Source organism: Drosophila bipectinata, chromosome 4, assembly GCF_030179905.1.
Source record: "Drosophila bipectinata strain 14024-0381.07 chromosome 4, DbipHiC1v2, whole genome shotgun sequence".
Lineage (NCBI taxonomy): Eukaryota > Metazoa > Arthropoda > Insecta > Diptera > Drosophilidae > Drosophila > Drosophila bipectinata.
This window is the reverse complement of record NC_091740.1, coordinates 11304697-11332156: the sequence shown is the minus strand read 5'-3', so window position 1 is coordinate 11332156 and position 27460 is coordinate 11304697. Positions and strand designations below refer to the sequence as shown.

Genomic DNA, 27460 nt, shown 5'->3' with positions numbered 1-27460 from the left:
CTTTAGATTTTTGGAATTTCTAATCCTGGCTACACTGTAGACAAATATATTAGAGTTTATTCATATAATACCGAAGAATTGATGAAAATTACTTATTATTGCAAGAATAGCTTAACTAACCGATGCATAATATAATAAATCGTATCTAATCTCATCGTAAGTATTAAATAAACAAATTACACTTTTATATAAATACAAATGTACATATGCTTTGAACAAACAATAAACATTTTTACACAGGTATTAAGGGAAAATTATTTAACAAACATTAATCTTAATGTCTTAAACTTATATTTAATCTTAATTAACATTAATGTTATTTTAATTATAATTAATGTAGCTTATATTTTTAATATCTATCTTTAAATTCTTTCATCTGGTGGGATATTTATTCTAATTTAATTTGATATAATACTTTTACATACACATGTATGTATTTGCATATTGTTTTTCAAGACGTACACAGCGAAACCATGGACAAAAAGATTTCATCCACTTCTCAGCCACGCATATTGAAAAAAAAACATTTTAGAGTAAAACATCAAAAAGTTAAACTGTTTAGAGCGAATGAACCGATTCTAAGCGTTTTTATGTGGGGAATCAATCACACTGTGAGTACTTATGTGTGTATATTCTTTTAGCAAGCAACTTGCATTAATTTATTTTTAATTTCAGATTAATGAGCTGAGCCATGTAAATATACCTGTTATGCTGCTGCCAGATGACTTTCGGGCTTATTCCAAAATAAAAGTTGATAATCACTTGTTCAACAAGTATGAATAGAGTTGATTACATGATTAAAATTAAAAATACAAATATACAAGAAAGGAAAGTTAATTTCGGCCAGATCCGAAGTTGATATATCCTTGCAGTTAAGTATATGGATACTTATTAAGGGCACGATCGGATATATATCTCAAAAATCGGACATCGTTGAAAATTTCATTAATAATTTATTAGAATACAAATTTCTTAAAAATTGTATCAAAGCTTCTATTGTTAAAAACTCCAAAGTTGGTTAATTTCCGATTGTTCAGTTAAATGGCAGGAAAACCTTACTGTGGTAAATACTGCGTTTTAACTTATGTATTTATTGCGTGCCAAGGCACAAAGGGAATGTGCAAAGTTTGAAGTGGATAACTTTAAAACTGGGAGACAAGTTTTCGTAAAAACAGAAAAACAGACTGACATGCTTATAACAACTTAAGGGGTGAGCCTGATCAAGAATGTATCTTATGGGGTTCTTCGCTACGTTGCACACTTTTGACCAAAATTATAATATCGTTTAAGAGAGTTCAAAAATACCCTGAAAAAAGGCATTTTAGTTTAAAAAATATATTCATGCTTAGTTAATGTATTTCTCTATATTTGTTGCTTCATTCCAGGGGTGCCCAGCCCCATTGCTATCGGTGCTTCTTTTTTGTTGGAATTGCTCTTTCATATGGGAAATGAAATGTCATATACGTGTGTTGCTCTCAGCATAGGCAAAGGCCAAATACAAAAACCATTTTTCGTTTTTTCCCACTCTCTTTGATTGTTGCCGAGCTATACAACCACAAATGTATAGTTTCTCAGTTTTTCGTACTAATAAAAAAGGCATTTCGTCTTTGTATTGTCGAAAACTTTTCACTGCAGAAAATCACTTTTGGTTGAGTTCTCAAACAGAATGGTTAACATCGGAGCTATAAATTTCTTTTATCTATAATTTTATTACAGTTTTTAATTTTTTTTTAATGATTATTTTTATATTTCTTTAATATTGAAATGTAATGGAAAAAAAAATGTTCTCGCTCCAATGTATTGGTGATTTTTTGCATTGGTATTGAAGTTTGCTCTGCCTGTGCTGAGCTTGGGCACCCCTGCTTTATTCCTTTACTTGTTGCATAATCAGAGAAACTAAGTTGCCTGGGGGAGAAAAATCTATTAGAACGCAAAAGTTAAACTCAAATCTGTGGCTCTTTTAAGACGAAAAAGTTCGGTCTAGGGATTATATATAATATCATAAGTATAAATAAATGTTGACAGATTTGTTTGGAAAACTTGCGTAGTTTCGAAACTATTAGTATGCAATGGTTAAAAATATTTAGTCTTAATACTTACTGGTTTCTTGAGTTAAAGCCTACGATACTTCTATTTCTATAGAAATATTCTACGATATTTCTAGCAACAGAACTTTGTTAACCATTAGAATCTGCAAGGGTATATAACCATCTGTTCCATCTAACTTTATTATTCTCTAGCCTTCCTTTATTTGTTTTTGTTGTATTTTTTTAAGGGAAAATATGCCGTCACACTTTAAAGTAAAAGAGTATTGCCCCTTGGTTTTTCGAAACTTGCGAGAAAGATTTGGGGTTGATGATGTGGATTTCCGAGAATCATTGACACGTTCACAACCTATCAAAATCGATTCCTCTGGAAAATCAGGAGCACAGTTCTATCAAAGCTATGATAAATTTTTTATAATAAAAAGTTTAACCTCTGAAGAAATAGAGCGTATGCACGCTTTTTTAAAGCAATATCATCCCGTAGGTATAATTATATTTTTACGATACAATCTTTTTTAATATATTTTTTTTAGTATGTAGTTGAGAGGCATGGTAAAACTCTTTTACCGCAATATTTGGGAATGTACCGTATCACAGTGGAAAGTGTGCAATATTATTTTGTTGTCACGCGGAATGTTTTCAGCTCGCACTTGACAATTCACAAGTATGAAACCATTTATATAAATATATATAATAATAAATTATTTTACAGAAAATTTGATTTAAAAGGCAGTACTGTAGATCGTGAAGCATCTGAGAAAGAACTAGAAAAACATTTACCGACTTTTAAAGATAATGATTTTATAAAACAGAAAGTAAAATTAGAAATTGGAGAAGAAGCAAAATTTAAACTAATGGAAACCCTGAGCAATGATGTCGATGTAAGAATGTTTGAATATATTAAGAATATGATGTAAGAATATAATTCTTTATATTTAGCTTCTGACTAAGCTACATATCATGGACTATTCTTTATTGGTTGGAGTGCACGATTCTGTGCGTGCTGAAGAGGAAGCTTTACACGGAGATCATAACCAAGCAGCTGGACGTAGCGAAAATAGTGAGAGTGAGGAGTGTGATAGTGGTGAACGGTAAATATAACATTAATTTTTATACCCTTGCTGAATATTATAATTTTGTCCAAAAGTGTGCAACGCAGTGAAGGAGACATCTCCGATCCTATAAAGTATATATACTCTTGATCAGGATCACCTCTTGAGTTGATATGAGCATGTCCGTCTGTCTGTTTCTACGCAAACTAGTCTCTCAATTTTAAAGCTATCGTCTTGCAACTTGCACACACCCTTCTTTCCTTTGCACGCAGTATATAAGTAGGAACGATCGGGGTTCGACCGACTATATCCTATGGCTGCCATGTAACTGATTGATCGGAAATGGTATAACTTTGGTGTTTTTAGTTTTTAGTTAGAGAGTTAATTTTGGCAAAAACAGAACGATTGGAAGTGGTATTTGGTAGAAATATCAACTTTTGTTTTTTTTTTTTAAGATAGAAGCTTGGTACTTTTATTTAGCTTTATTGTAATAAATTGGTTATATTATGATAAGGTATTATCCTTATACTCATAAGGATCGTTTCACTATATCTTTTCATATACCCTTGCAGTTAAGATCGGAGACGAAACTCGGATACGAAAATAGAAACTATTTGGTCGTTTCCGACCAAGTTTTAAGTCAATATTTTTAAAACTTAGAGACTAGCTCGCGTAGAAACGGACATGCATATAAATTCAGAATAGAGTTTAATTAAAAATTTTAACAAAATGAAATATTAAATTCTATATTTGCTATTACCTTTCTAACAAGCTTCTGCTAAAAACTTTCACTGTACATTTGAGTTTATGTCTTATATACTTTTGCGGAAGTGTGTTGATATATACTTTATAGTGTCGGAGGTTCTTTGCTTTGCACACCTTTCACCATAATTATAATTAATAATAATTCGGCTGTAGCCGAAGTATCCTATTCTTTCTCGTTTATAACTGTTTCATATTTTTTCATATTCTTTTTTTATAGCTGGACGTATAACACTCCTCCGGATTCTCCAAGAGGTGCTCAATATAAAGAAGTTGTTTATGAAGTTGATATATATGCCATTCCAAGCATTGAAGGTAAATCCTAAAAATGTAACTTAATTTCTTAACTTAATTGTAGTTTCCTTTTTAGTAAAACCATATTTGAAAAAGATAAATTTTTAAAAACTAGGAACTTGCCCCTTTTTTACAAAACAATATCTAACAGTTGTTTAGAGAACAGTTGTTTAGCATATGACGAAGACGTCAGTTGTACTTTTTCAACATCAATCCCCAGTCGCGATGATTTTAAGCAAGCAATAATTTAATTAGCGTTCGTTGAGCGTGGAATAACGGAATGGAAATAAGGAATGTTTTGCCAATTCCACCTGGTGCATAAAATGCGGTCGTAATTTAATAATTTTTTGTTCGTCATTAAGGGGGGAAATACAATTAAAAGGCCTAAAATGAGGCCTATCTTTGGGAGTGAAATGCAAGTAGGGAATTGAATGAATCTTAGCGATTCTTTTTGCATGTTATTAGAAAATTATTGGGCAATAAAAATCAGTCAAGTTTTTCGAAAAATATTGTAATTAAGCCCATTTATGATCAATAATGTGGAGTCGTGTTTTGGGAAATAAACTTTGCGCCGTGCAGTCTCCAGGCCCAGGATCACGTCTAAAACAAAAAACAGCAACTGGGCATTAAACTTAGAGGTACAGCGCACAACATGAATTATTTCATATGTAAAAAAATGGTTTTTCCATTAAAAAATTTGAAATTGAAAAAAAATGTTTAAAAAAAACACACTTTTTTTCGACTTTGTTCGTCAAAAAAACATGTTACAACAAATAACAAGAAAGGAATGCTAACTTCGGGCGGAGCCGAAGTTTATATACCCTTGCAGTTAAAACCGGATATATATCGCAAACATCGGATATAGTTGGCCGATCCTTATGGGAATAGGAATATATAATCCAATTTATTACAATACAAAATCTAAACAAAGTCCCAAACTTCTATCTTCAAAAATACGAAAGTTGATATTTCTACCAAATACCATTTCCGATCGTTCAGTTATATGGCAGCTATAGGATATAGTCGGCCGATCCTAATGAAATTTGGTAGGTCGGATTAACTGACCAAAAATATAATCTGTACCAAGTTCCAGCTTTCTATCTTCAAAAACACGAAAGTTGGGTCATTTCCGATCGTTCAGTTATATGGCAGCTATAGGATATAGTCGGCCGATCCTTACGAAATTTAACATGTCGTATTATTTTGCCAAAAATAGCTCTCATGTCAAATTTGAACTCTCTAACTCTAAAAACACCAAAGTTATACCATTTCCGATCAATCAGTTATATGGCAGCTATATGATATAGTCGGCCGATCCGGGCCGTTCCGACTTATATACTGCGTGCAAAGGAAAGAAGGGTGTGTGCAAAGTTTCAAGTCGATAGCTTTAAAACTGAGAGACTAGTTTGCGTAGAAACAGACAGACGGACAGACGGACATGCTTATATCAACTCAGGAGGTGATCCTGATCAAGAATATATATACTTTATAGGGTCGGAGATGTCTCCTTCACTGCGTTGCACACTTTTGACCAAAATTATAATACCCTCTGCAAGGGTATAAATATGAAAAATCCTTTAATTCATGTTGTGGAGAATTTCATTTCAAACATAAAGCAAAAAACCGCATTCGATTTAAATGAAATCTCTGACCTGTACATTGCACGGCGACTTTGAAAACACGACTTTTCAGTAGAAGCGTTTAAAGTTTACCACTGACACGCACTCACTAAATTGCGTATTACTTTGAAAATAAGTACCGGACAGCTTTATGCTTTTAAAGGCTTATTCTCAGATATATTTAGAGTATATTAAGACAAAAAAAAATTTTTCGAAAAAAATAAATTTTTAATTGTATTTCCCCCCAATGTTGTGGAACATTGCGACGAACAATGCCTGTCTTCTATAGTATCGTACTGTTCATATCTGTGACGATTTCACGATATCTGTTCACGATTCATATCTGTGATGAGTAAAAACGATGTCATTTGGAAGCATGAAGTGAATGTACGAATTGGCTTCAAGGAACAGGGTAGAAACTGGATCTGTACCGAGAAGTATGCCGCGCAATGGTTCAAGTGGTTTTTCATTTCGGGTAGTTGTACTTTTCGTGATGAGTAACACATCCCAACTGGCTCATTTTTAAATTTGAGTGCATGACAATACAGGCATTCTTTTTCCAAAGTACCAGTAATTACTTATTCCAAGCAAAATATTTAAAATCATGGTCGTACTGGAATGCTAGTCGAAGAAATGCTAAGAATGCTAGTTTATAACCTTGAAAAGGGTATTATAATTTTGTCCAAAAGTGTGCAACGCAGTGAAGGAGACATCTCCGACCCTATAAAGTATATATATTCTTGATCAGGATCACCTCCTGAGTTGATATGAGCATGTCCGTCTGTCTGTCCGTTTCTACGCGAACTAGTCTTTCAGTTTTAAAGTTATCGTCTTGAAACTTTGCACACACCCTTCTTTCCTTTGCACGCAGTATATAAGTCGGAACGGCTCGGATCGGACTATATCCTATAGCTGCCATATAACTGATTGATCGGAAATGGTATAACTTTGGTGTTTTTAGAGTTAGAGAGTTTAAATTTGACACGAGAGCTATTTTCGGCAAAACATTACGACATGCCAAATTTCATAAGGATCGGTCGACTATATCTTATAGCTGCCATATGACTGAACGATCGAAAACGACCCAACTTTCGTGTTTTTGAAAGCTGAAATAGATAGGTAGAAAGCTGAAACTTAGTACAGATTATATTTTTGGTCAGTTGATCCAACCTACCAAATTTCATTAGGATCGGCCGACTATATCCCATAGCTGCCATATAACTGAACGATCGGAAATGGTATTTGGTAGAAATATCAACTTTCGTATTTTTGAAGATAGAAGAAGATAGAGAAGCTTGGTACTTTTTTTTGTTAGATATTTTATTGTAATTAATTGGTTATATTATGATATTCTCATAGGGATCGGCCAACAATATCCGGTTTTTGCGATATATAACCGGTTTTAACTGCAAAAGTATATAAACTTCGGCTCCGCCCGAAGTTAGCTTTCCTTTCTTGTTTTTTTTTTTTTTTAATTAAAATCGCATACCCTCTATTTTCTTTCCAAATGACCTTATGAACACAGAAAATAAATATTCTGGCGATTGAATCAGAAAAACCCGTGCCGACTTGATGTCGAAGTATCAAACTCTGGAATCTCGTTTTGAAAATCATTTTTAATGGATTCCGCGCCATCTTTTCGTTTTACGGTGCGAATTCTTTGATAAAGGACTTACTTATTGGAAACTCATCAGTATTGTATCCAAGTGCCTCAATAGTAGCTTCAAGAATATACCTATACAAAATCTCCGATACCTTCTAGTGCCGCTACTAATTTTGGAGTGATATAGTTGATGTATCCAACTCTTCCAAACCAATTGTGATCGATTGTCATTGTGACTGCTGAAGACTGTCAGAAATTGGATCATCCCACTCTATCTTAAGCAGCCGAATCTGTTGTATAAAAATTTTGGCCTTTGTGACAACAGGACAGATAAGCCCGAGAGGATCATATATGCAAGCAGTAAGGGATAACATAGATCTTTTTGTTGGTGCATTGCTTGTACACATCTCTCGCAAAGAAAACTTAAAGATGTCATGTTTTGGGTTCCAAACGAGGCCTAACGCCTTTGTCTCTTCGTGCTCCCCGACAGATACATCTGTAGACTGATCTATTAGAAGATCTATTAGCTGCTCACAGTTGGTTGCCCACTTCGAAAGAACAAGCCCGGCCGAGCCTAAGATTTCAACTGCTTCGTTTCGCATCGACGTAAGTTCTTCGATTGTATCCGCGCCTGACAAAAGATCGTCAACGTAGAAGCTATTCGATAAGACTAAGGATCCTAGAGGGTGAGAAACTGAATATATCTCACTAAGGTACTTGAGGCAGCGGATAGCTAAGAACGGTGCGCAGGCCGTGCCGTATGTAATGGTAATCAAGCGATAGACTTGTAATTTTTCATCCTTATACTGTCTCCATACTATTAGTTGAAAATTACGATGGGATTCAGTTATTTCCACTTGTCTGTACATTTTGACGATATCTGCTGTAATAGCGTATTTGCGAAGACGAAACCTTAGCAATGTAGCGTATAGACAGGGCTGTTCAAAAATCACTCTAAGTTTAGTGCTTGAACTTTGCGGTCTGAGCACACATTGATAAGGAATGAAGAAATGAGGCTCAGTCGGAATTTCATCATTGACCAACGTCATGTGGTCTAAGAAAATGTACTCCTTCATAAAGGCAACGTACATAGAATTTATTTCTGGGTTATTGGACATCCTCCTTTCTAGTGCTAAGAACCGCCTTTTTGCGATTTCAAACGACGAGCCGAAACAAGTAGGGCTGGACTTAAATGGCAATGAAACGTGAAGTCGACCGGAGGGTAACCGAACAATACTCTCGATGAATGCTTTTTCGCACATAATTTGCTCAGGAGTGTAAATTTTATTCTGTGCAATGCTCAGGAGACTATCTATTTCCCAGAATTTTTGAACCAACATGTCTAAACTGCAATGATCTTGAACCGCGCTCAACACCTCAATGTTCAAGCCTATTTGAAATTTGGTTTTGATGAGTTGCACCGACCTGATACGATCCATCCAAAAACGGTATTTTGTAGGACTGGACCGTATGTTTCCAGCTTAAATTTCCCTTCCTTTAACAACTCAAAAAATGCGTCAGCACCAAGCAATATGTCAATTCTCTGAGGTTTGTGGAACAGTGGATCAGTTAACTTTATGTTGTCAGGGAGGTTCCAGTCTAACCCTTGAACTGCCCTCTCTGGTTGGGACGATGATATTGACTTCAGAAAAATAAGTTCAGCATCTAATTGAAATGCCTGTGTTCGGGAGTGTATAGTTGCTTGAACTACATGGCTGATTGACCTATTCCAAAAAGGTTTGTGTCTTTTCGATCACGCTTAAGTTTTAGAATTTTGGATAACTCCTCTGTTATAAAGTTTACCTGTGACCCGGAATCTAAAAGCACACGAGAAATATGCATTTGACCATTGCTACCTGTAATGTTAACAAGGGCTGTAGCTAATACAATCTGATTTGAGTCGGCTGTCATGGCGTGGTGAACGGCAGAGGTGGTCAAAGGTTGTGTCACAATCTTCTCTTAAGTGGAAGCTAGTTCGGACGGTGAAGAGTCGTAGCTGTATCTATGAAGTAGTGAATGATGTGGTTTCGAACTCACGCGGCACTTAGAGCATTGACACGAAAGAACGGAATGCCCTTTCCTTAAGCAGTTTATGCGCAATGGGATTGTCTTAGCGAATTTGAATCGTGTAGCGACTGTTGCGGCCACAAACAAACTGCACGCGTGAATTTAGTGATCCACAGCTTTGCAATAATAGCATTTTGGATCCTGGGTTCGAGTGGTATTGGCAACGGACAAGGAAGTTTTACTAAAGAATTAAAGAATTTGGCCGCCCCAGCTTACGAGACTTTTTCGTGCTTGACGTAGCTTCATCTGCTGCTAAATTTTGGTAGCGTTTATTGAGTGCATCTTGGCAATCCTGCCATAATGGGATGTTTTGAAAGTCTAAACTTTCTTCGCTCTAGACTTAGTTTTTGCGTCCACTTTGGTCATGAAGATGCGTATGAGCCTTGCATTTGCTATTACCTTGTCACTGCCTAGTGAAAGCAAGGATTCGTAGATAGCTGTGAAAGTGTCTATCATGTGACGCAGTGACAAGGCGGACGGCCCCTGTTTTGGGGGGATGTAAAAGAGGCGTGAAATACAATATAAAAAAATTAAACCTTGATTGTCGTACACCCGATTTAAGGCGGCCAGTGCCTTTGGGTAATTGGTCTCAGTTATTTGGTATGCATTCACGGTCCCCAACGCTTCTTATGGCAATAAGTATTTGCTTAGAAAAAAGGAAAAAAACAAAATGAAGGCAAAAAAAAGGAAGCACAGTATGTGGATGAAGGAATGGTACGCAATGTGGCTAAAACTCACACATCCGAAGCTTTTAAAGGAGTTGCATAAAACGTCTCCTATGGATTTAAAAAACTTTCTTCAAATGGACAGTTCTACATATGAAGAACCGTTAAATTTAGTAGAGCCTGAAATACAAAGATAGGACACACAAATGCGTGAGGCATTACATAGCTGATCTGCTATGTTTATATGATGATAAGTCCTTCTGAGTCCACCCGGTGGCGCCAAAAAATGTTTGCTCCAAATGGCAAACTGCGAAAATCCTGTTTCAGGCCAGTAACTATGGTCCCAGTAGAAACGCATCAACCGAATTTAATGGAAGTTCATTTATTACTAGTTTCTATCTGCTCCTTCTCTTCTTTCATTCGAAACTGCGACGCAGCGACAAGAACGAGTACTTAACAGAGCGAAAATATCTTTAGGCGGTACAATTCAAATATTTCTTATAAAAATATGAGGGCGTAAGGAACACACGTAGATATCTTGCAGCTCGGGCTCGTTGGGGGTTATTTTATTTGCTCGTAGCTTGCTATGCCCCGTCTCATAGCTAAGTAGCCCAAGTTGCGAGTTCTACGTATTTCCCTCACATATTATTTTTATAAACAAGTTACGACTAAACAATATCCGTTAGAAATTTTTTTAGCAGCGTCTAAGAAGTTCACAAGGTGCTGAAAAAGTTTGCATGGTAACGTCGAACAAAAAGGGAATTGCGAGCGAATGAGGTCAGCATCGAAGCAGAGTCACGGCGTTACCAACGCTTGAGCATGCGGGGCAGCTGGTCTATCGACCTTGACATCAACAATAAAGGCACGCTCAAAAAAAAATAAAAATCATCATTGGAGCAGAGTCGAAGCTTTCCGCTTCGATACACGCAGGTGTGTAAACAACAAAGTATAAACTATGACTATTCGCTCCATAGACGGTACTTGGATAAATCCTTTTTGATGGCGTTGGAATATCACGAGACAAACGACAGAGTCTATACGCCTACCCAAAAATCCGCTTAGCAAATGCATTGTAATAGAGGGGTCGAACACAATGGACAAAAGATAGGAACATTTCGTATATACGAAAAACGCCCGGGCGAGACAAGGCCAGGCGCGCAAAGCACAAGAGGGGACAATGCATATCGCGACATGGGTTCCACCATGCGCAGATGCGCAATCAACCGCTGCCGCCATAACTAAATATAATACAACAGATTATTAAAATGAATAAAGGGATACAAATATGCAATAGCCGCTGCTCTCACAAGACGAAACATAAAATTCATGAAGATGAAGGTGATTCCTTCTCTATTTTATATAGATTCACTCGAATACAATTTACCCTTGTACTCTACACGTACCAGGTACCTCTACGTAGTTGGTATAATTCCAGTATACCAACTGGAAAAAATTTCATCAATAGAAATGCAAATCTGAGCAACAACCTATTGTATTATTGGGAGAGACCGAGGCCAAGCGAGTGGACCAAAGGGGCTCCCCTAAGAAGGATTCACTAGAGTTGGCATTTTCATGCCCAGGAGGGTAAAATGGTGCATAATTGGAGGCCCCACATGTCGCCACCTCCCTAGGAGTGCGAGTCCTTGGGGTGCGTGGGCTGAAGCGTGGCAGAGCACAATTCGCCTGCCTCGGATTCGCCTTAAATTAGCCTCGGAGGCCTCTACGTCTAGGCGTCAAGAAAGTCTGCTGAGGTCAAACTCAGCGTCGAGCGAAACCAGGTCGTCAAACGGCCTGAAGGTCTTTTATTTCATGGAGGAGCTGTAAAAAAACAACTTGACGAACGAGATGGCCGTGACAGACTTCAAGAAGTCGGTGCATCTTGCAATAAAGCCGTGGATCGCAGCTAAAGGAGGCATAACAAATGTGACTGTGAAGAATAGCGAGAAGGCCCTAGCCGCTTTAAACACTGAAAGGTTCTATATTAAGTGGTTCAGCTAATCGTTGTCGTTTCCAGGCTCGCACGTGGGTTTGACCGCTTTGAGTGCGCCGACAAGGGGGTCATGCAGTGTCGAAGTGCACTAATCCTGTGGATTTGCCGAAATTGTTACCTTAAGCGGTTGCGTTGGGTCATAATATGGTTGCAGCCTGTTATCCGTTATATAGCGCAGTTTTGGCGAGTGTGAATGCAAGACAACAACAACAACAACAATGCAACAAGTCTCGGCTCCTGCAAATTAATTGTGAGGGTTCCCGATATGTGAGAGCGGCTGCATCGTGGCCCAAGTTGGACAGTAGTTGTGAATTTTCCGAGTCATTGATCAGTACCATAAGTAAATGAACGCGGTACTACTCTAGGTGAGTAGGAATTCTGTAATTGTTGGTCTTGACGCGAACACATGTGCTCCTAAAGTCACACTATCGGGTATAGAGCAATCCGCGCACAAAAGCCCACTTGTGCTTGGTGCTTCAATTCCGCCTTGACACAAGTCCTTAGGGATTGTTGGGAACATAGCTGGTCAACTTCGAGCGGTCTGGTCACTGACTAGCAACGAATGGCGCGACTTGCGTTCTTTCTTCCGTTCATAGTTATTACCTCTTTACAGTAAGAAACCCATTTATATTAAATTGGTGGATAAGAAATTAACACCTTATGAAGCAGCCCATAATTCTATTCAATCTAATCTATTTAGGCTGTTCTGGAGTTAAAATAGGTAGTGGTCTGACCAGAGGCTTTGATAATTTCTGGTACCATGGGAGCCAGAGCCCACAGGACTCGTTTCGTCCTGGCTATGGTTAGGCGCCTTAGGGAGCTACGTGGTGATTGAGGATTATCACCCAAATGCGAAAAGAGCCATTAGGCACGAGGGGTCCGTGACATAAGGCCAACATGGCAGGTGCTTACGTAAAACCACTCAGATTTTCCTACCCATGTAGAGTTATAGCAGCTTGCAAAAAAAGGTTGGCCGAGTTCTTCAATGCGTCTTTATCGGAAAAAATCACACAAATTTTAACAAATTAGATTTTTTCTGAACGGAAAATTTTTTTTTCGATTTTTTATCTGTTTTGCTTCAACTTATTTTATACAGGCTCTCAACTTTTAATAACATCCTGCTTACAAATCAGTCCTTAAAAGTAATAACACTTTGTAATAAAATTCGAAATAAAAAAATTTGCTCAGAGAAAAGTTTAGGAAAAGAAATTAAATTTTTCCGTTTATTCACGTTTTGAATTTCCAGTTTAAAAATCATAGAATATTGTGATTTAACGGAAAAGGTTCATTTGATTCGTGGAAAGTTGGATTTCCTGTTACAAACTGATTGCATCATTTCAATCTTCTTATAACTAAAGCTTTGTCGGTGACAGCGACGCTAGCAGCGAAAAATAGACTTTGGCTTAATAATTTGATTGGTCAGAATTTCATGGTGACATGCAGGTTCCCAGGAGGCCACTTTTTTACGAATTTGGGAAAGGTTCGATGTTAATGTTAACTGTACATTAGGGTATCCCAAGGTAACAGGTAAGATTTTTTTAAAATTAAAATCGCATATCCTTTATGACCTTCTGAACATAGAAAATAAATATTCTAGTGCCGCTACTAATTTTGGAGTGATAAAGTCTTTCTGCTCTTATATTTTTGTTTTCTTGGGTTGCGCGCTCTCGATATAAGTTGGCGCATCTTTTGGTCAATCGTGCCCACCGTAGTAATCAAGTATTGAGAAGTTAAAATTCAAGTCGGCACGGGTTATCGTTATCCTACCCACTAAATCCTCTAACGCACTAAATTGCGTTTTCAACATCACTCAAACAAATTTAGAGGTTTAATATGCGTTAAAAAAAAAACAAGAAAGGAAAGCTAACCTCGGGCGCATCCGAAGTTGACATACCCTTGCAGTTAAAACCGGATATATATCGCAAACATCGGATATAGTTGGTCGATCCTTATGAGAATATGATAATATAACCCAATTTATTATAATAAAAAATCATAAAAAAGGTTTGTGTCTTTTCGATCACGCTTAAGTTTTAGAATTTTGGATAACTCCTCTGTTATAAAGTTTACCTGTGACCCGGAATCTAAAAGCACACGAGAAATATGCATTTGACCATTGCTACCTGTAATGTTAACAAGGGGTGTAGCTAATACAATCTGATTTGAGTCGGCTGTCATGGCGTGGTGAACGGCAGAGGTGGTCAAAGGTTGTGTCACAATCTTCTCTTAAGTGGAAGCTAGTTCGGACGGTGAAGAGTCGTAGCTGTATCTATGAAGTAGTGAATGATGTGGTTTCGAACTCACGCGGCACTTAGAGCATTGACACGAAAGAACGGAATGCCCTTTCCTTAAGCAGTTTATGCGCAATGGGATTGTCTTAGCGAATTTGAATCGTGTAGCGACTGTTGCGGCCACAAACAAACTGCACGCGTGAATTTAGTGATCCACAGCTTTGCAATAATAGCATTTTGGATCCTGGGTTCGAGTGGTATTGGCAACGGACAAGGAAGTTTTACTAAAGAATTAAAGAATTTGGCCGCCCCAGCTTACGAGACTTTTTCGTGCTTGACGTAGCTTCATCTGCTGCTAAATTTTGGTAGCGTTTATTGAGTGCATCTTGGCAATCCTGCCATAATGGGATGTTTTGAAAGTCTAAACTTTCTTCCCTCTAGACTTAGTTTTTGCGTCCACTTTGGTCATGAAGATGCGTATGAGCCTTGCATTTGCTATTACCTTGTCACTGCCTAGTGAAAGCAAGGATTCGTAGATAGCTGTGAAAGTGTCTATCATGTGACGCAGTGACAAGGCGGACGGCCCCTGTTTTGGGGGGATGTAAAAGAGGCGTGAAATACAATATAAAAAAATTAAACCTTGATTGTCGTACACCCGATTTAAGGCGGCCAGTGCCTTTGGGTAATTGGTCTCAGTTATTTGGTATGCATTCACGGTCCCCAACGCTTCTTATGGCAATAAGTATTTGCTTAGAAAAAAGGAAAAAACAAAATGAAGGCAAAAAAAAGGAAGCACAGTATGTGGATGAAGGAATGGTACGCAATGTGGCTAAAACTCACACATCCGAAGCTTTTAAAGGAGTTGCATAAAACGTCTCCTATGGATTTAAAAAACTTTCTTCAAATGGACAGTTCTACATATGAAGAACCGTTAAATTTAGTAGAGCCTGAAATACAAAGATAGGACACACAAATGCGTGAGGCATTACATAGCTGATCTGCTATGTTTATATGATGATAAGTCCTTCTGAGTCCACCCGGTGGCGACAAAAAATGTTTGCTCCAAATGGCAAACTGCGAAAATCCTGTTTCAGGCCAGTAACTATGGTCCCAGTAGAAACGCATCAACCGAATTTAATGGAAGTTCATTTATTACTAGTTTCTATCTGCTCCTTCTCTTCTTTCATTCGAAACTGCGACGCAGCGACAAGAACGAGTACTTAACAGAGCGAAAATATCTTTAGGCGGTACAATTCAAATATTTCTTATAAAAATATGAGGGCGTAAGGAACACACGTAGATATCTTGCAGCTCGGGCTCGTTGGGGGTTATTTTATTTGCTCGTAGCTTGCTATGCCCCGTCTCATAGCTAAGTAGCCCAAGTTGCGAGTTCTACGTATTTCCCTCACATATTATTTTTATAAACAAGTTACGACTAAACAATATCCGTTAGAAATTTTTTCAGCAGCGTCTAAGAAGTTCACAAGGTGCTGAAAAAGTTTGCATGGTAACGTCGAACAAAAAGGGAATTGCGAGCGAATGAGGTCAGCATCGAAGCAGAGTCACGGCGTTACCAACGCTTGAGCATGCGGGGCAGCTGGTCTATCGACCTTGACATCAACAATAAAGGCACGCTCAAAAAAAAATAAAAATCATCATTGGAGCAGAGTCGAAGCTTTCCGCTTCGATACACGCAGGTGTGTAAACAACAAAGTATAAACTATGACTATTCGCTCCATAGACGGTACTTGGATAAATCCTTTTTGATGGCGTTGGAATATCACGAGACAAACGACAGAGTCTATACGCCTACCCAAAAATCCGCTTAGCAAATGCATTGTAATAGAGGGGTCGAACACAATGGACAAAAGATAGGAACATTTCGTATATACGAAAAACGCCCGGGCGAGACAAGGCCAGGCGCGCAAAGCACAAGAGGGGACAATGCATATCGCGACATGGGTTCCACCATGCGCAGATGCGCAATCAACCGCTGCCGCCATAACTAAATATAATACAACAGATTATTAAAATGAATAAAGGGATACAAATATGCAATAGCCGCTGCTCTCACAAGACGAAACATAAAATTCATGAAGATGAAGGTGATTCCTTCTCTATTTTATATAGATTCACTCGAATACAATTTACCCTTGTACTCTACACGTACCAGGTACCTCTACGTAGTTGGTATAATTCCAGTATACCAACTGGAAAAAATTTCATCAATAGAAATGCAAATCTGAGCAACAACCTATTGTATTATTGGGAGAGACCGAGGCCAAGCGAGTGGACCAAAGGGGCTCCCCTAAGAAGGATTCACTAGAGTTGGCATTTTCATGCCCAGGAGGGTAAAATGGTGCATAATTGGAGGCCCCACATGTCGCCACCTCCCTAGGAGTGCGAGTCCTTGGGGTGCGTGGGCTGAAGCGTGGCAGAGCACAATTCGCCTGCCTCGGATTCGCCTTAAATTAGCCTCGGAGGCCTCTACGTCTAGGCGTCAAGAAAGTCTGCTGAGGTCAAACTCAGCGTCGAGCGAAACCAGGTCGTCAAACGGCCTGAAGGTCTTTTATTTCATGGAGGAGCTGTAAAAAAACAACTTGACGAACGAGATGGCCGTGACAGACTTCAAGAAGTCGGTGCATCTTGCAATAAAGCCGTGGATCGCAGCTAAAGGAGGCATAACAAATGTGACTGTGAAGAACAGCGAGAAGGCCCTAGCCGCTTTAAACACTGAAAGGTTCTATATTAAGTGGTTCAGCTAATCGTTGTCGTTTCCAGGCTCGCACGTGGGTTTGACCGCTTTGAGTGCGCCGACAAGGGGGTCATGCAGTGTCGAAGTGCACTAATCCTGTGGATTTGCCGAAATTGTTACCTAAAGCGGATGCGTTGGGTCATAATATGGTTGCAGCCTGTTATCCGTTATATAGCGCAGTTTTGGCGAGTGTGAATGCAAGACAACAACAACAACAACAATGCAACAAGTCTCGGCTCCTGCAAATTAATTGTGAGGGTTCGCGATATGTGAGAGCGGCTGCATCGTGGCCCAAGTTGGACAGTAGTTGTGAATTTTCCGAGTCATTGATCAGTACCATAAGTAAATGAACGCGGTACTACTCTAGGTGAGTAGGAATTCTGTAATTGTTGGTCTTGACGCGAACACATGTGCTCCTAAAGTCACCCTATCGGGTATAGAGCAATCCGCGCACAAAAGCCCACTTGTGCTTGGTGCTTCAATTCCGCCTTGACACAAGTCCTTAGGGATTGTTGGGAACATAGCTGGTCAACTTCGAGCGGTCTGGTCACTGACTAGCAACGAATGGCGCGACTTGCGTTCTTTCTTCCGTTCATAGTTATTACCTCTTTACAGTAAGAAACCCATGTATATTAAATTGGTGGATAAGAAATTAACACCTTATGAAGCAGCCCATAATTCTATTCAATCTAATCTATTTAGGCTGTTCTGGAGTTAAAATAGGTAGTGGTCTGACCAGAGGCTTTGATAATTTCTGGTACCATGGGAGCCAGAGCCCACAGGACTCGTTTCGTCCTGGCTATGGTTAGGCGCCTTAGGGAGCTACGTGGCGATTGAGGATTATCACCCAAATGCGAAAAGAGCCATTAGGCACGAGGGGTCCGTGACATAAGGCCAACATGGCAGGTGCTTACGTAAAACCACTCAGATTTTCCTACCCATGTAGAGTTATAGCAGCTTGCAAAAAAAGGTTGGCCGAGTTCTTCAATGCGTCTTTATCGGAAAAAATCACACAAATTTTAACAAATTAGATTTTTTCTGAACGGAAAATTTTTTTTTCGATTTTTTATCTGTTTTGCTTCAACTTATTTTATACAGGCTCTCAACTTTTAATAACATCCTGCTTACAAATCAGTCCTTAAAAGTAATAACACTTTGTAATAAAATTCGAAATAAAAAAATTTGCTCAGAGAAAAGTTTAGGAAAAGAAATTAAATTTTTCCGTTTATTCACGTTTTGAATTTCCAGTTTAAAAATCATAGAATATTGTGATTTAACGGAAAAGGTTCATTTGATTCGTGGAAAGTTGGATTTCCTGTTACAAACTGATTGCATCATTTCAATCTTCTTATAACTAAAGCTTTGTCGGTGACAGCGACGCTAGCAGCGAAAAATAGACTTTGGCTTAATAATTTGATTGGTCAGAATTTCATGGTGACATGCAGGTTCCCAGGAGGCCACTTTTTTACGAATTTGGGAAAGGTTCGATGTTAATGTTAACTGTACATTAGGGTATCCCAAGGTAACAGGTAAGATTTTTTTAAAATTAAAATCGCATATCCTTTATGACCTTCTGAACATAGAAAATAAATATTCTAGTGCCGCTACTAATTTTGGAGTGATAAAGTCTTTCTGCTCTTATATTTTTGTTTTCTTGGGTTGCGCGCTCTCGATATAAGTTGGCGCATCTTTTGGTCAATCGTGCCCACCGTAGTAATCAAGTATTGAGAAGTTAAAATTCAAGTCGGCACGGGTTATCGTTATCCTACCCACTAAATCCTCTAACGCACTAAATTGCGTTTTCAACATCACTCAAACAAATTTAGAGGTTTAATATGCGTTAAAAAAAAAACAAGAAAGGAAAGCTAACCTCGGGCGCATCCGAAGTTGACATACCCTTGCAGTTAAAACCGGATATATATCGCAAACATCGGATATAGTTGGTCGATCCTTATGAGAATATGATAATATAACCCAATTTATTATAATAAAAAATCATAAAAAAGTCCCAAACTTCAAAAATACCAAAGTTGGTATTCCTACCAAAAACCATTTCCGATCGTTCAGTTATATGACAGCTATAAGATATACATAGTCGGCCGACCGTTATGAAATTTGGTAGGTCAGATTAACTGAGCAAAAATATAATCTTTACTAAGTTCCAGCTTTCTATCTTCAAAAACATGAAAGTTGGGTCATTTCCGAGCGTTCACGTTTATACGGCAGCTATAGTATATAGTCGGCCGATCCATATTATTTTGCTCTCATGTATAATTTGAACTCGAGAACTCTAAAAACAGCAAAGTTATACCATTTCCGATCAATCAGTTATATGTCAGCTATAGGTTATAGTCGGCTGATCCCTGCCGTTCCGAATTATATACTGCGTGCAAAGTCGATAGCTTTAAAACTGAGAGACTAGTTCGCGTAGAAACAGACAGACGGACGGACCTGCTTATATCAACTCAGGGGGTGATCTTGATCAAGAATATATATACTTTATAGGGTCGGAGATGTCTCCTTCACTGCGTTGCACACTTGTGGACAAAATTATAATACCCTCTGCATGGGCATAAAAATACTGCGACAAGACTTGTGAAAGGCTTTTTAGAATAAGGAATGGCTGCAGGCAAAAAAATATTAAAACTAAATTAAATTAAATTAATTAATTAAATTTAATTTAATTTTATTAAAAAACTAAATTGACCCTTAATGTAGAATTGGATCTAGAGCAGTGGTCGGCACGGCCCTATTCCGCGGGCATTGGAAATTTCTCTGCCCGATCTCTGCCACACACACAGAGTATAAATGTGTTAAACGTCATGCTCACAGCCTACTTTCTGCTATTCTATACTAATACTAATGCGTTAAAATCAAATCGTTAATCGTTAATTAATGTATTGGGTGCCGACCACTTATCTAGAGTCAAATGAAAAACTAAATAACTTTTTATAAATCTCGCAAAGAAAACATGCTGCTAGCTAGCTGATTTGCTCTCTAACCCTCAGTCTCCAAAAGAGTTATGAAAAAAAAAACCCTTAAAATATTACAAACAATCTAAGCTCACGCCGAAACTTTTTGACGACCAGGACCATACATTTTTTGTTCATCAAATTGCCATAGCTCCAGATCCTTCAGGCCGTATTCATTATAATTTCCCCCAATTTGAAACCATCAATAGAAAATAATTTTCTCCTAATGAAGCTTTAGACTTTTTCAAGACACGTAACCCAAGTTCTTCGAAGGGATTAGATAATATTTCTTACAGTATGCTTCTATCTTTACCTCCCGAGCAAATTCAAAATTGTGTTTCCATGTTGAATAATATTTTTAACGAAGGCAAAATACCCGATATATGGAGGAAAATTAAAATCGTACCTGTTCCAAAAAAAATATGGATTTTTCTATCATATCCAACAACAGACCTATATGATTGTTAAGTGTAGTTTTTTAAGTGCCTTCAAGGTCTTGTTAAAAATAGCTTAGAAGAACGCATTACAAAAAACCAACTACTTCCTTCAGGAGAAACCGCTCAACAGCATAATGTATTACTGATGTTATTGAACATTATTACTTGATAAACAATGTTGCCAATCTTAAAGCCAAGGCTTTCATGTTGTGGTAGCAGTACTGGACCTGAGCAAAGCCTTTGACTGTGTTAATATCTTTATTCTTTGTAAAGTTTTCATTGATTGTGGTTTCAAACACCGTTACATTAATTTTATCATTGACTTTTTGAAGAAAAGAATCCTTGTCTTGGGAAATTCCGAGGGTACTGTAGGCAAAGGAGTTAGTTAAGGAGGTCAGCCTCAGTTCCATTCTTTTTAACCTTTACACAACCGTCCTTCATACTATTATAGACCTTAAAAGTTCACTTTTTCAATACGCGGACGATATTTTTCTTATTGATTTTGACAAAGATTTTACGACTGCAAGAGAAATTCTTGATCAGAAAGTAAAACAATTTAAATAAACTTGTTATACTATTAATCTAACTTTTAATCCTACTGAATCATCTGTGATACATTTCCATTAGTACTAACAACTCCTCTATCAACCATGTTAGACACACACTCTATAAGGCCAATAAAACAAAACGGTTCCTAAACATGATTAGTGGATGCAGTTTCGGTATCCAACCCAGCGTAGCTCTTAAGTTTTTTAAAGCTTTCGTTAGACCCAAATACGAATATGCATGCTCTTCCTTTGCTGTTACTCTTGAAGACAGTTACATCTTGTAACCAAATACATGCTAACCTAAGGAAATCTCTTTGATCTCTTTGACACCTGTAAATATTATTTACCACCTTGCAGCAGAACTCCCCCTACAGCCCCCTACAGCATGCCTATAGAATGAATTTGCTACAGCTAAGGAATTAGCTAAAATTTTCATTTTTCCTTGCATTTAAATTTTTTTTTAATCCCCCAACTGCTTTCCTACTTAAAAACAACTTCTCCGCCAAAAACACTAGTTATATAAAAAAATACTTAAAATTTAAAGATATTTTGGATCCTATGTAGATTCGTCATTTTTAAAGCCTCGATTTTTAAACTTTAATACTAATTTTTTTAAGGGTTCTTAGAAGTCAATTTTTTTTTAGCTGTTTTGCAATGGCTAAGACCACTTTCACGATGTTCATCATATAGACCTCTTTCATACTCGGGTAACAAAATGCTACAAAAAAAGTAAAAGTACATTAAGTTGTAACACCCTAAAAATCTTGGTTTATTAAAAAAAACGGATTTAAAGACTTTTTTGCGCTTAAAATTTCCTAAACTCTTAATTTAATCCGACTTTAAAATTTCCGATGTAATAATTTAATATTGTTGCTTTTGAAAAAAAAAGATCTCCAATATTTTTAAACACAACGGATGAAATTTTTACACATGATTTTATTCGTGTCTTCTGATTTCTTGCGAGCGCTTTGAAATAACAGAGTGCCCTTCCATTGGGCTTATTCCTTTCTTTTACACACTTACTCCGGAGCGCTCGCAAGACTGCATTGACTTGTTTTGGGAAAAGCGTTATAACTTCAACCATTTTCATAACTTCTTAATAAAATTGGCCTATTTTATTCAGTATTAATGAGACAACATTGATATGTGTCACGAATGTAGCTCCCAAATAACTTTTTTTATACCTTTGCAGAGGGTATTATAATTTTGTCCAAAAGTGTGCTATCGACTTGAAACTTTGCACACACCCTTCTTTTCTTTGCACGCAGAATATAAGTCGGAACGGCCGGGATCGGCCGACTATATACAGTGATTTAAAAAATAATAGAAACGAATTTTCCCTTTGGGTTCCAATACGTATTTTTAAAAATTAAAAAAAAAAAAAATAAAAAAAAATTTTACTTTTTCTTTAATATAAGTATATACGAAGGCTAACAATAAAGTAAGATCTCCAATTTTTTTTTTTCATAAAAAACGACATTTATTTTTAAAAAGAGATACACCGTTGAAAAGGGCAAGGTCTTGGCTACTTTTCTACACAATTGTCATTTTTTTCCAACACCTTGCGCATCCGCACGATGAACTTGTCTATGCCGGCAGAATACCACTCTCCGTCCGCCTCGCGCAGCCAGGTGTTGACCTCTTTCTGAACCTCCGCGTCACTATCAAACTTCTTCCCTCCGAGATGTTTTTTCAGGGCGGGAAACATGTAGAATTGTCGCACGGTGGTTTTTGAGAATTTCTTCCTCCACTGCTTGAACAATCGCATCCAAGACCGACGGTCGGCCACTTCTCTCCTCGTCGTGAACAATAGTGCGCCCGGAATTGAACTCGCGGCACCACTTACGCACGTATGTCCATACACTTTTCCCCGTAAACTTTAACTAGTTGACGATGGATTTCAATAGGTGTCACCTTTTTCGCATTCAAAAAAAAAATATTACAGAACGCAATTCGCACTTGGACGCTGACGCGAGGGGTACCTCCATCGTTGACGGCTGCTCAGCCAAGACTGAGCGGGAAGCCTCACCCAGCAGCAAAGTGGTAGTGGGGGAACCAAGGAACACAGCGGTGTTGCCAGATCCGGCAAAGTTGCAGCGTTGGAGACCTTACTTTATTGTCAGCCCTCGTACATCTATCTTACTACTAGAAAACAGAAATCCATTTAGCTTTATTCATTTAGCTAAAAAATTAAACTAAAGTTAAATTTTATGTTTTTGACCTGGAAATAAAAATAGAAATGAAATGAATAATTCTTCTCTAAATTTACTAGTTTAGCAAAATTTATCATGAAATGTATTCAGTTTTAATATTTTGTGCCGTTACCATAGTTTTTTAAAACGGCAGCACACCTGTGAGGCATAGACTCCACAAGATTGGAGCATATTGCTTGTTAAATGGAGCACCACTCTTCCTGGACTTTTTCCCACAATTGCTCCTTAATTATTGGTTAAAACCAAATGCTCAATAGGGTTTAAATTAGGGTTTTGTGTCCCTCCAAATTGTTCGGCTCGTGTTCAGCATAATGATTTCGGGCGCTACTCATTCGGTTCAACAATAATTTTTTTGAACAAGAATAGCACTCAACTCACAAAAATCAACTCGAATGATTTTACTCATGGAAATATGATTTTACTCATTCACGCAAACTGAACTTTTTTTGCACAGATGAAATGTGTGAAGAAGAAGGTGAAATGCAACACAATGAAAATAATTTTACAACAAAGCGTTTATTTTCATTTTTTAATTTTGATTTTAAATTTGTTAAGAAATTATATTAAAGGATCGAAAAACAGAATCAATGGTCAAATGCTTTATAATACGAGTTTAAAAATATTATGCTGTCGACAGATTTTGGGCAAAGACGGTTCCTCTTTTCAGTAATGACGTTTCCAGCCAAAGAAAAGCCGCGCTCTGCAGCAGCACTACTTGCCGGCATTGAGTGGACTTTAAGGATGTAGTCCATGTCCCGGCCTACTTTTTAGAGGTTATTTAAAAAAAAATTATTTTTTTAATAAAAAATAATGCGATCGTTCCAATTTTCACATATGTTTTTATAGGCATCATAAACTATTTGAAAATATTTTGTTTAATTTATTCTTGGTAGAGTGGTAGTTTAATACACTTTATAGCAACCAAAGTATACATATAAAAAAAAAAAGAAAACTCACAAAAAAAATTTTTTTTTTAATTTAAAAAATGTATCTTAAATTAATGATAAATATGATAATGATAAAAAACTAATCATTAAAAATAAATGATTCTAGTACGGGACAGAGGTGTTACTTTTTAGAACAACATATCCAAATTTCAGCTAGATCGGTACCATAGAATTTTGTGAATCACCTGCGCCGCACACAGTTTAGACGCTACCGAGAAACTCATACTTTTCGGTGTAGGCGCGCTCTCGATTATGGGATGTATCTCTGTCATTATTTGATATTTTTATTTGAAACTTTAACAGTACATTCTTAATAAACAATACTATCGAAATATGTGAAAAAAAAAATCTATTTTTTCAACCTCATACATGAGGTTGAGGCTACATCCTTAAGTGCGAATTTTGAGAGTCTGGGATATGTCTGATCTTTATCCTTCCACCATTTTAAAACAAAAAGTTGAGCTTTCAAATGAAAATTCTGAGAAATCGCCGTTTGGTGTGCTTGGGCTAATTTGAGCAGAACTAGTTGATGGAACGTCCAAGTTCTTAATTTGTGAAATGTAAAATTTTTTTTTTGCGTCTTGATCGTTAGGCTGCATTTGTAACGCAGGTGGAAACAAAAAACAAGCAGCTTTATGCCACACACAAATATTTGGAATCCAAATTTCATTAACGTTATTACATATCTTTTCTTTTAATGTTACCAGTGCCGGTACATCTTCCTCTTGTGGCGCGCAAATATGCCTCATTTTTTCAATTGAAGGTATCACAAAACACAAGGATGGAGAACTGCAGAATTGAAGCTTCTTAAAAATTATTTCGAAATCGCTACATAAGTCTACCAATTGTTTTAGGGTTGATATGTTTATAAGCAATAGACTTAAACATTGTGAAATTCGAATTCCATCTTGTTGGGCATTGATTTTTTACAGATGTTTGTAGATGATGTTGTAAATTAGCTGTAAATTTCTTAAAATATTTGACAATTTTTTTGCACATTTCTACTAATTCAGCAACTTCTTTAGATTCCTTAAACGAATTCTCCAAAACGTTGGCAAGCAAATGGCTGCTGCAGTTTAACCTAATCTTATTCTGCAAAGCTTTGACAATATTTGTGCCTCGATCGGTAACGAGCTTCATTTGGTCCAAATTATATATGCCGAATTCAGCAAACAAAGTGTTCAACTTGTTTAAAACATTTGTGCTAGTTGAACGGTCGAAGTCCATTGACTTAACACCTAAGATGAGATCTACCAATTTAAAATCTTTTTGGTAGTGCAAGGTGACACCAAGAAAGTTGCGATGAACGTAACTGTCCGTCCACAAGTCAACTGTGGCAGTTGCTCCACCACTATTAGCAACTTCGGCTATCTCATCTTTAATCATGTTTTTTTTCTCATCCGCCAACTTTTGCGTAGCTCGAGACACCGTCGTTGCATCAGGCAGCAGGTCATCAAGATCAACCCTTTCCTTATACCTTCCACCAATATTGACTAGAAACTTTGCCATGTTCCTAAATCCATTGCCATTAATTGATGAAAAGGGTCGGCAGTCCTGTGTCACCCATTCCACACATGCGTCAATAGCATCTTTTTTGTCCTCTGGTTTCGCTGTAGTCAACAAGTTTGACTCTTTAAGCAATTTGCAGCATTTATGTCGGCTTAAATTTGAAGTCTGTTTCGGTGAGTATTTCACAAGATTATGACAAGATCGGCAATATAAAAAACCATCCAGAACAACGCCATCCTCCTTAACAATTTCTGTTAATATGTTCCAAATATTACTTCTACCCTTATGTCGGGCAGCCAATTCATTTGCGCGAATTTTTTCAATGATACCCCCCATATCAATCAAGTAACAAAATGCAACTAATTATGAAGTACTAAAATGTAATATGAAGCAAAACGAAGAATTTGACCAAAAAAAAACAAATAAAAGAACACGCTACAAACTACAAGCTAAACTACAAGAAGCTGGCATAGAAATTGTTATTGTACATGCAGTCGTAACGCTCACATTGTGTCGTCTTGTCGCTAATCGTTTAGTCATCCACACTCAACTCAAGTTGATCCCATTGATGCTTTCGTATACACCTGCACATTTTTTGGATCGGAGTGATGCGTACGGCAAAATGAGTTGATTTTCACTCATCACTGTTTTTTGTTCAGTGAGTTGAATTGAGTGAGAAATTTTGAACCGAGGTCACAAGATGATTGGAATGATGCGTACGGCAAAATGAGTTGATTTTTACTCATCACTGTGTTTCGTTCAGTGAGTTGAGTTGATTGAAAAAGTTGGCATATGATTAAATCAAAAAGTAGTGATTTTTGCAGTTCTCTGCTATGCAGTGTGCCCGTGGTGTTTCAGGGACAGTTCCGCGCCGTCCCCCGTCCGCCGTCCTCTTTCGTCCACGTAAGACCACGCAGATAGCAAGACCTAAAAAAATTAAACAAAAAAAACAAAGGAAAAAAAGGCGTGTACAAAGTTTACGAAGTCAATAGCTTTAACACACCTTAAATATTTTATACACCTAAATAAAGCCAAGGAGTTAACGATTACCACCGGGGCTTCTTTTCCAAAAATTTATATTTTAACGTAACTTTGCAGTTTATGACCCGACCCGTTTTGCCTGGAATTTTTTTGTCTGAACCATTTTGCTTTATTATAACACATAGTAAATTAATATTTATCACTAATTTTATATTTTCAGAAAAGCGAGAAATTTACTTTATTGCTATTATTGATGTTCTCACTCAATACGGCGTAAAAAAACAAGTAAGTATTGGATCATTTGTTAAAGTTTTTTTTCTTTCTTGCTTAAATTTATTGGTTATTTGGGGCCATGGCCGTATATAAGGTATATGTATTTCTATTGTTTTAGCGTTCCAAAAAAGAACGAATTTCAATTTGTAATTTTAGTCGGTGGCTCGGTTTTAAAAATGACATAAGGGCTTTAACTTGATATTTAATAGTAATATTTATAGCTATAAATATAATTATTTTCATTTAGTTCGATTTTTTTATAGCATTAAATTTATTTGTTTTTCAGGCAGCAAAGGCAGCAAAAACGGTGAAATATGGAAGTAATGTGGATGGAATATCAACATGCGATCCCGAACAATATGCAAAACGTTTCTTAGACTTTATGGATAAAGCCATAGAATAAATTAACGTTACCATGTATTTTCCATATTAAAAAAGTGAAAGATTTATTATTTTAGGTTATATAAAATAAATAATATAATAATAATAATAATAAA

At 37.2% G+C, this 27460-nt stretch overlaps 1 protein-coding gene across 5 annotated transcripts; it reads left to right on the top strand.

Moving 5' to 3' along the window:
* On the top strand, positions 1 to 27460 carry PIP4K (phosphatidylinositol 5-phosphate 4-kinase). 5 transcript variants are annotated; one of them, XM_017251508.3, is made up of 10 exons: positions 1 to 156; positions 457 to 611; positions 676 to 773; positions 2276 to 2525; positions 2579 to 2709; positions 2758 to 2926; positions 2985 to 3136; positions 4080 to 4174; positions 26911 to 26975; positions 27250 to 27460. In XM_017251508.3, the coding sequence occupies exons 2-10, from the start codon at positions 474 to 476 to the stop codon at positions 27364 to 27366; spliced, it is 1215 nt and encodes a 404-aa protein (XP_017106997.1). In that variant the 5' UTR covers positions 1 to 156; positions 457 to 473; the 3' UTR covers positions 27367 to 27460. The 5 variants fall into 5 exon arrangements, with proteins under 5 accessions (XP_017106997.1, XP_070138462.1, XP_070138461.1 ...); XM_017251516.3 differs by having other exon boundaries at positions 2 to 156; positions 467 to 611; XM_070282361.1 differs by lacking the exons at positions 26911 to 26975; positions 27250 to 27460 and adding an exon at positions 7298 to 7335.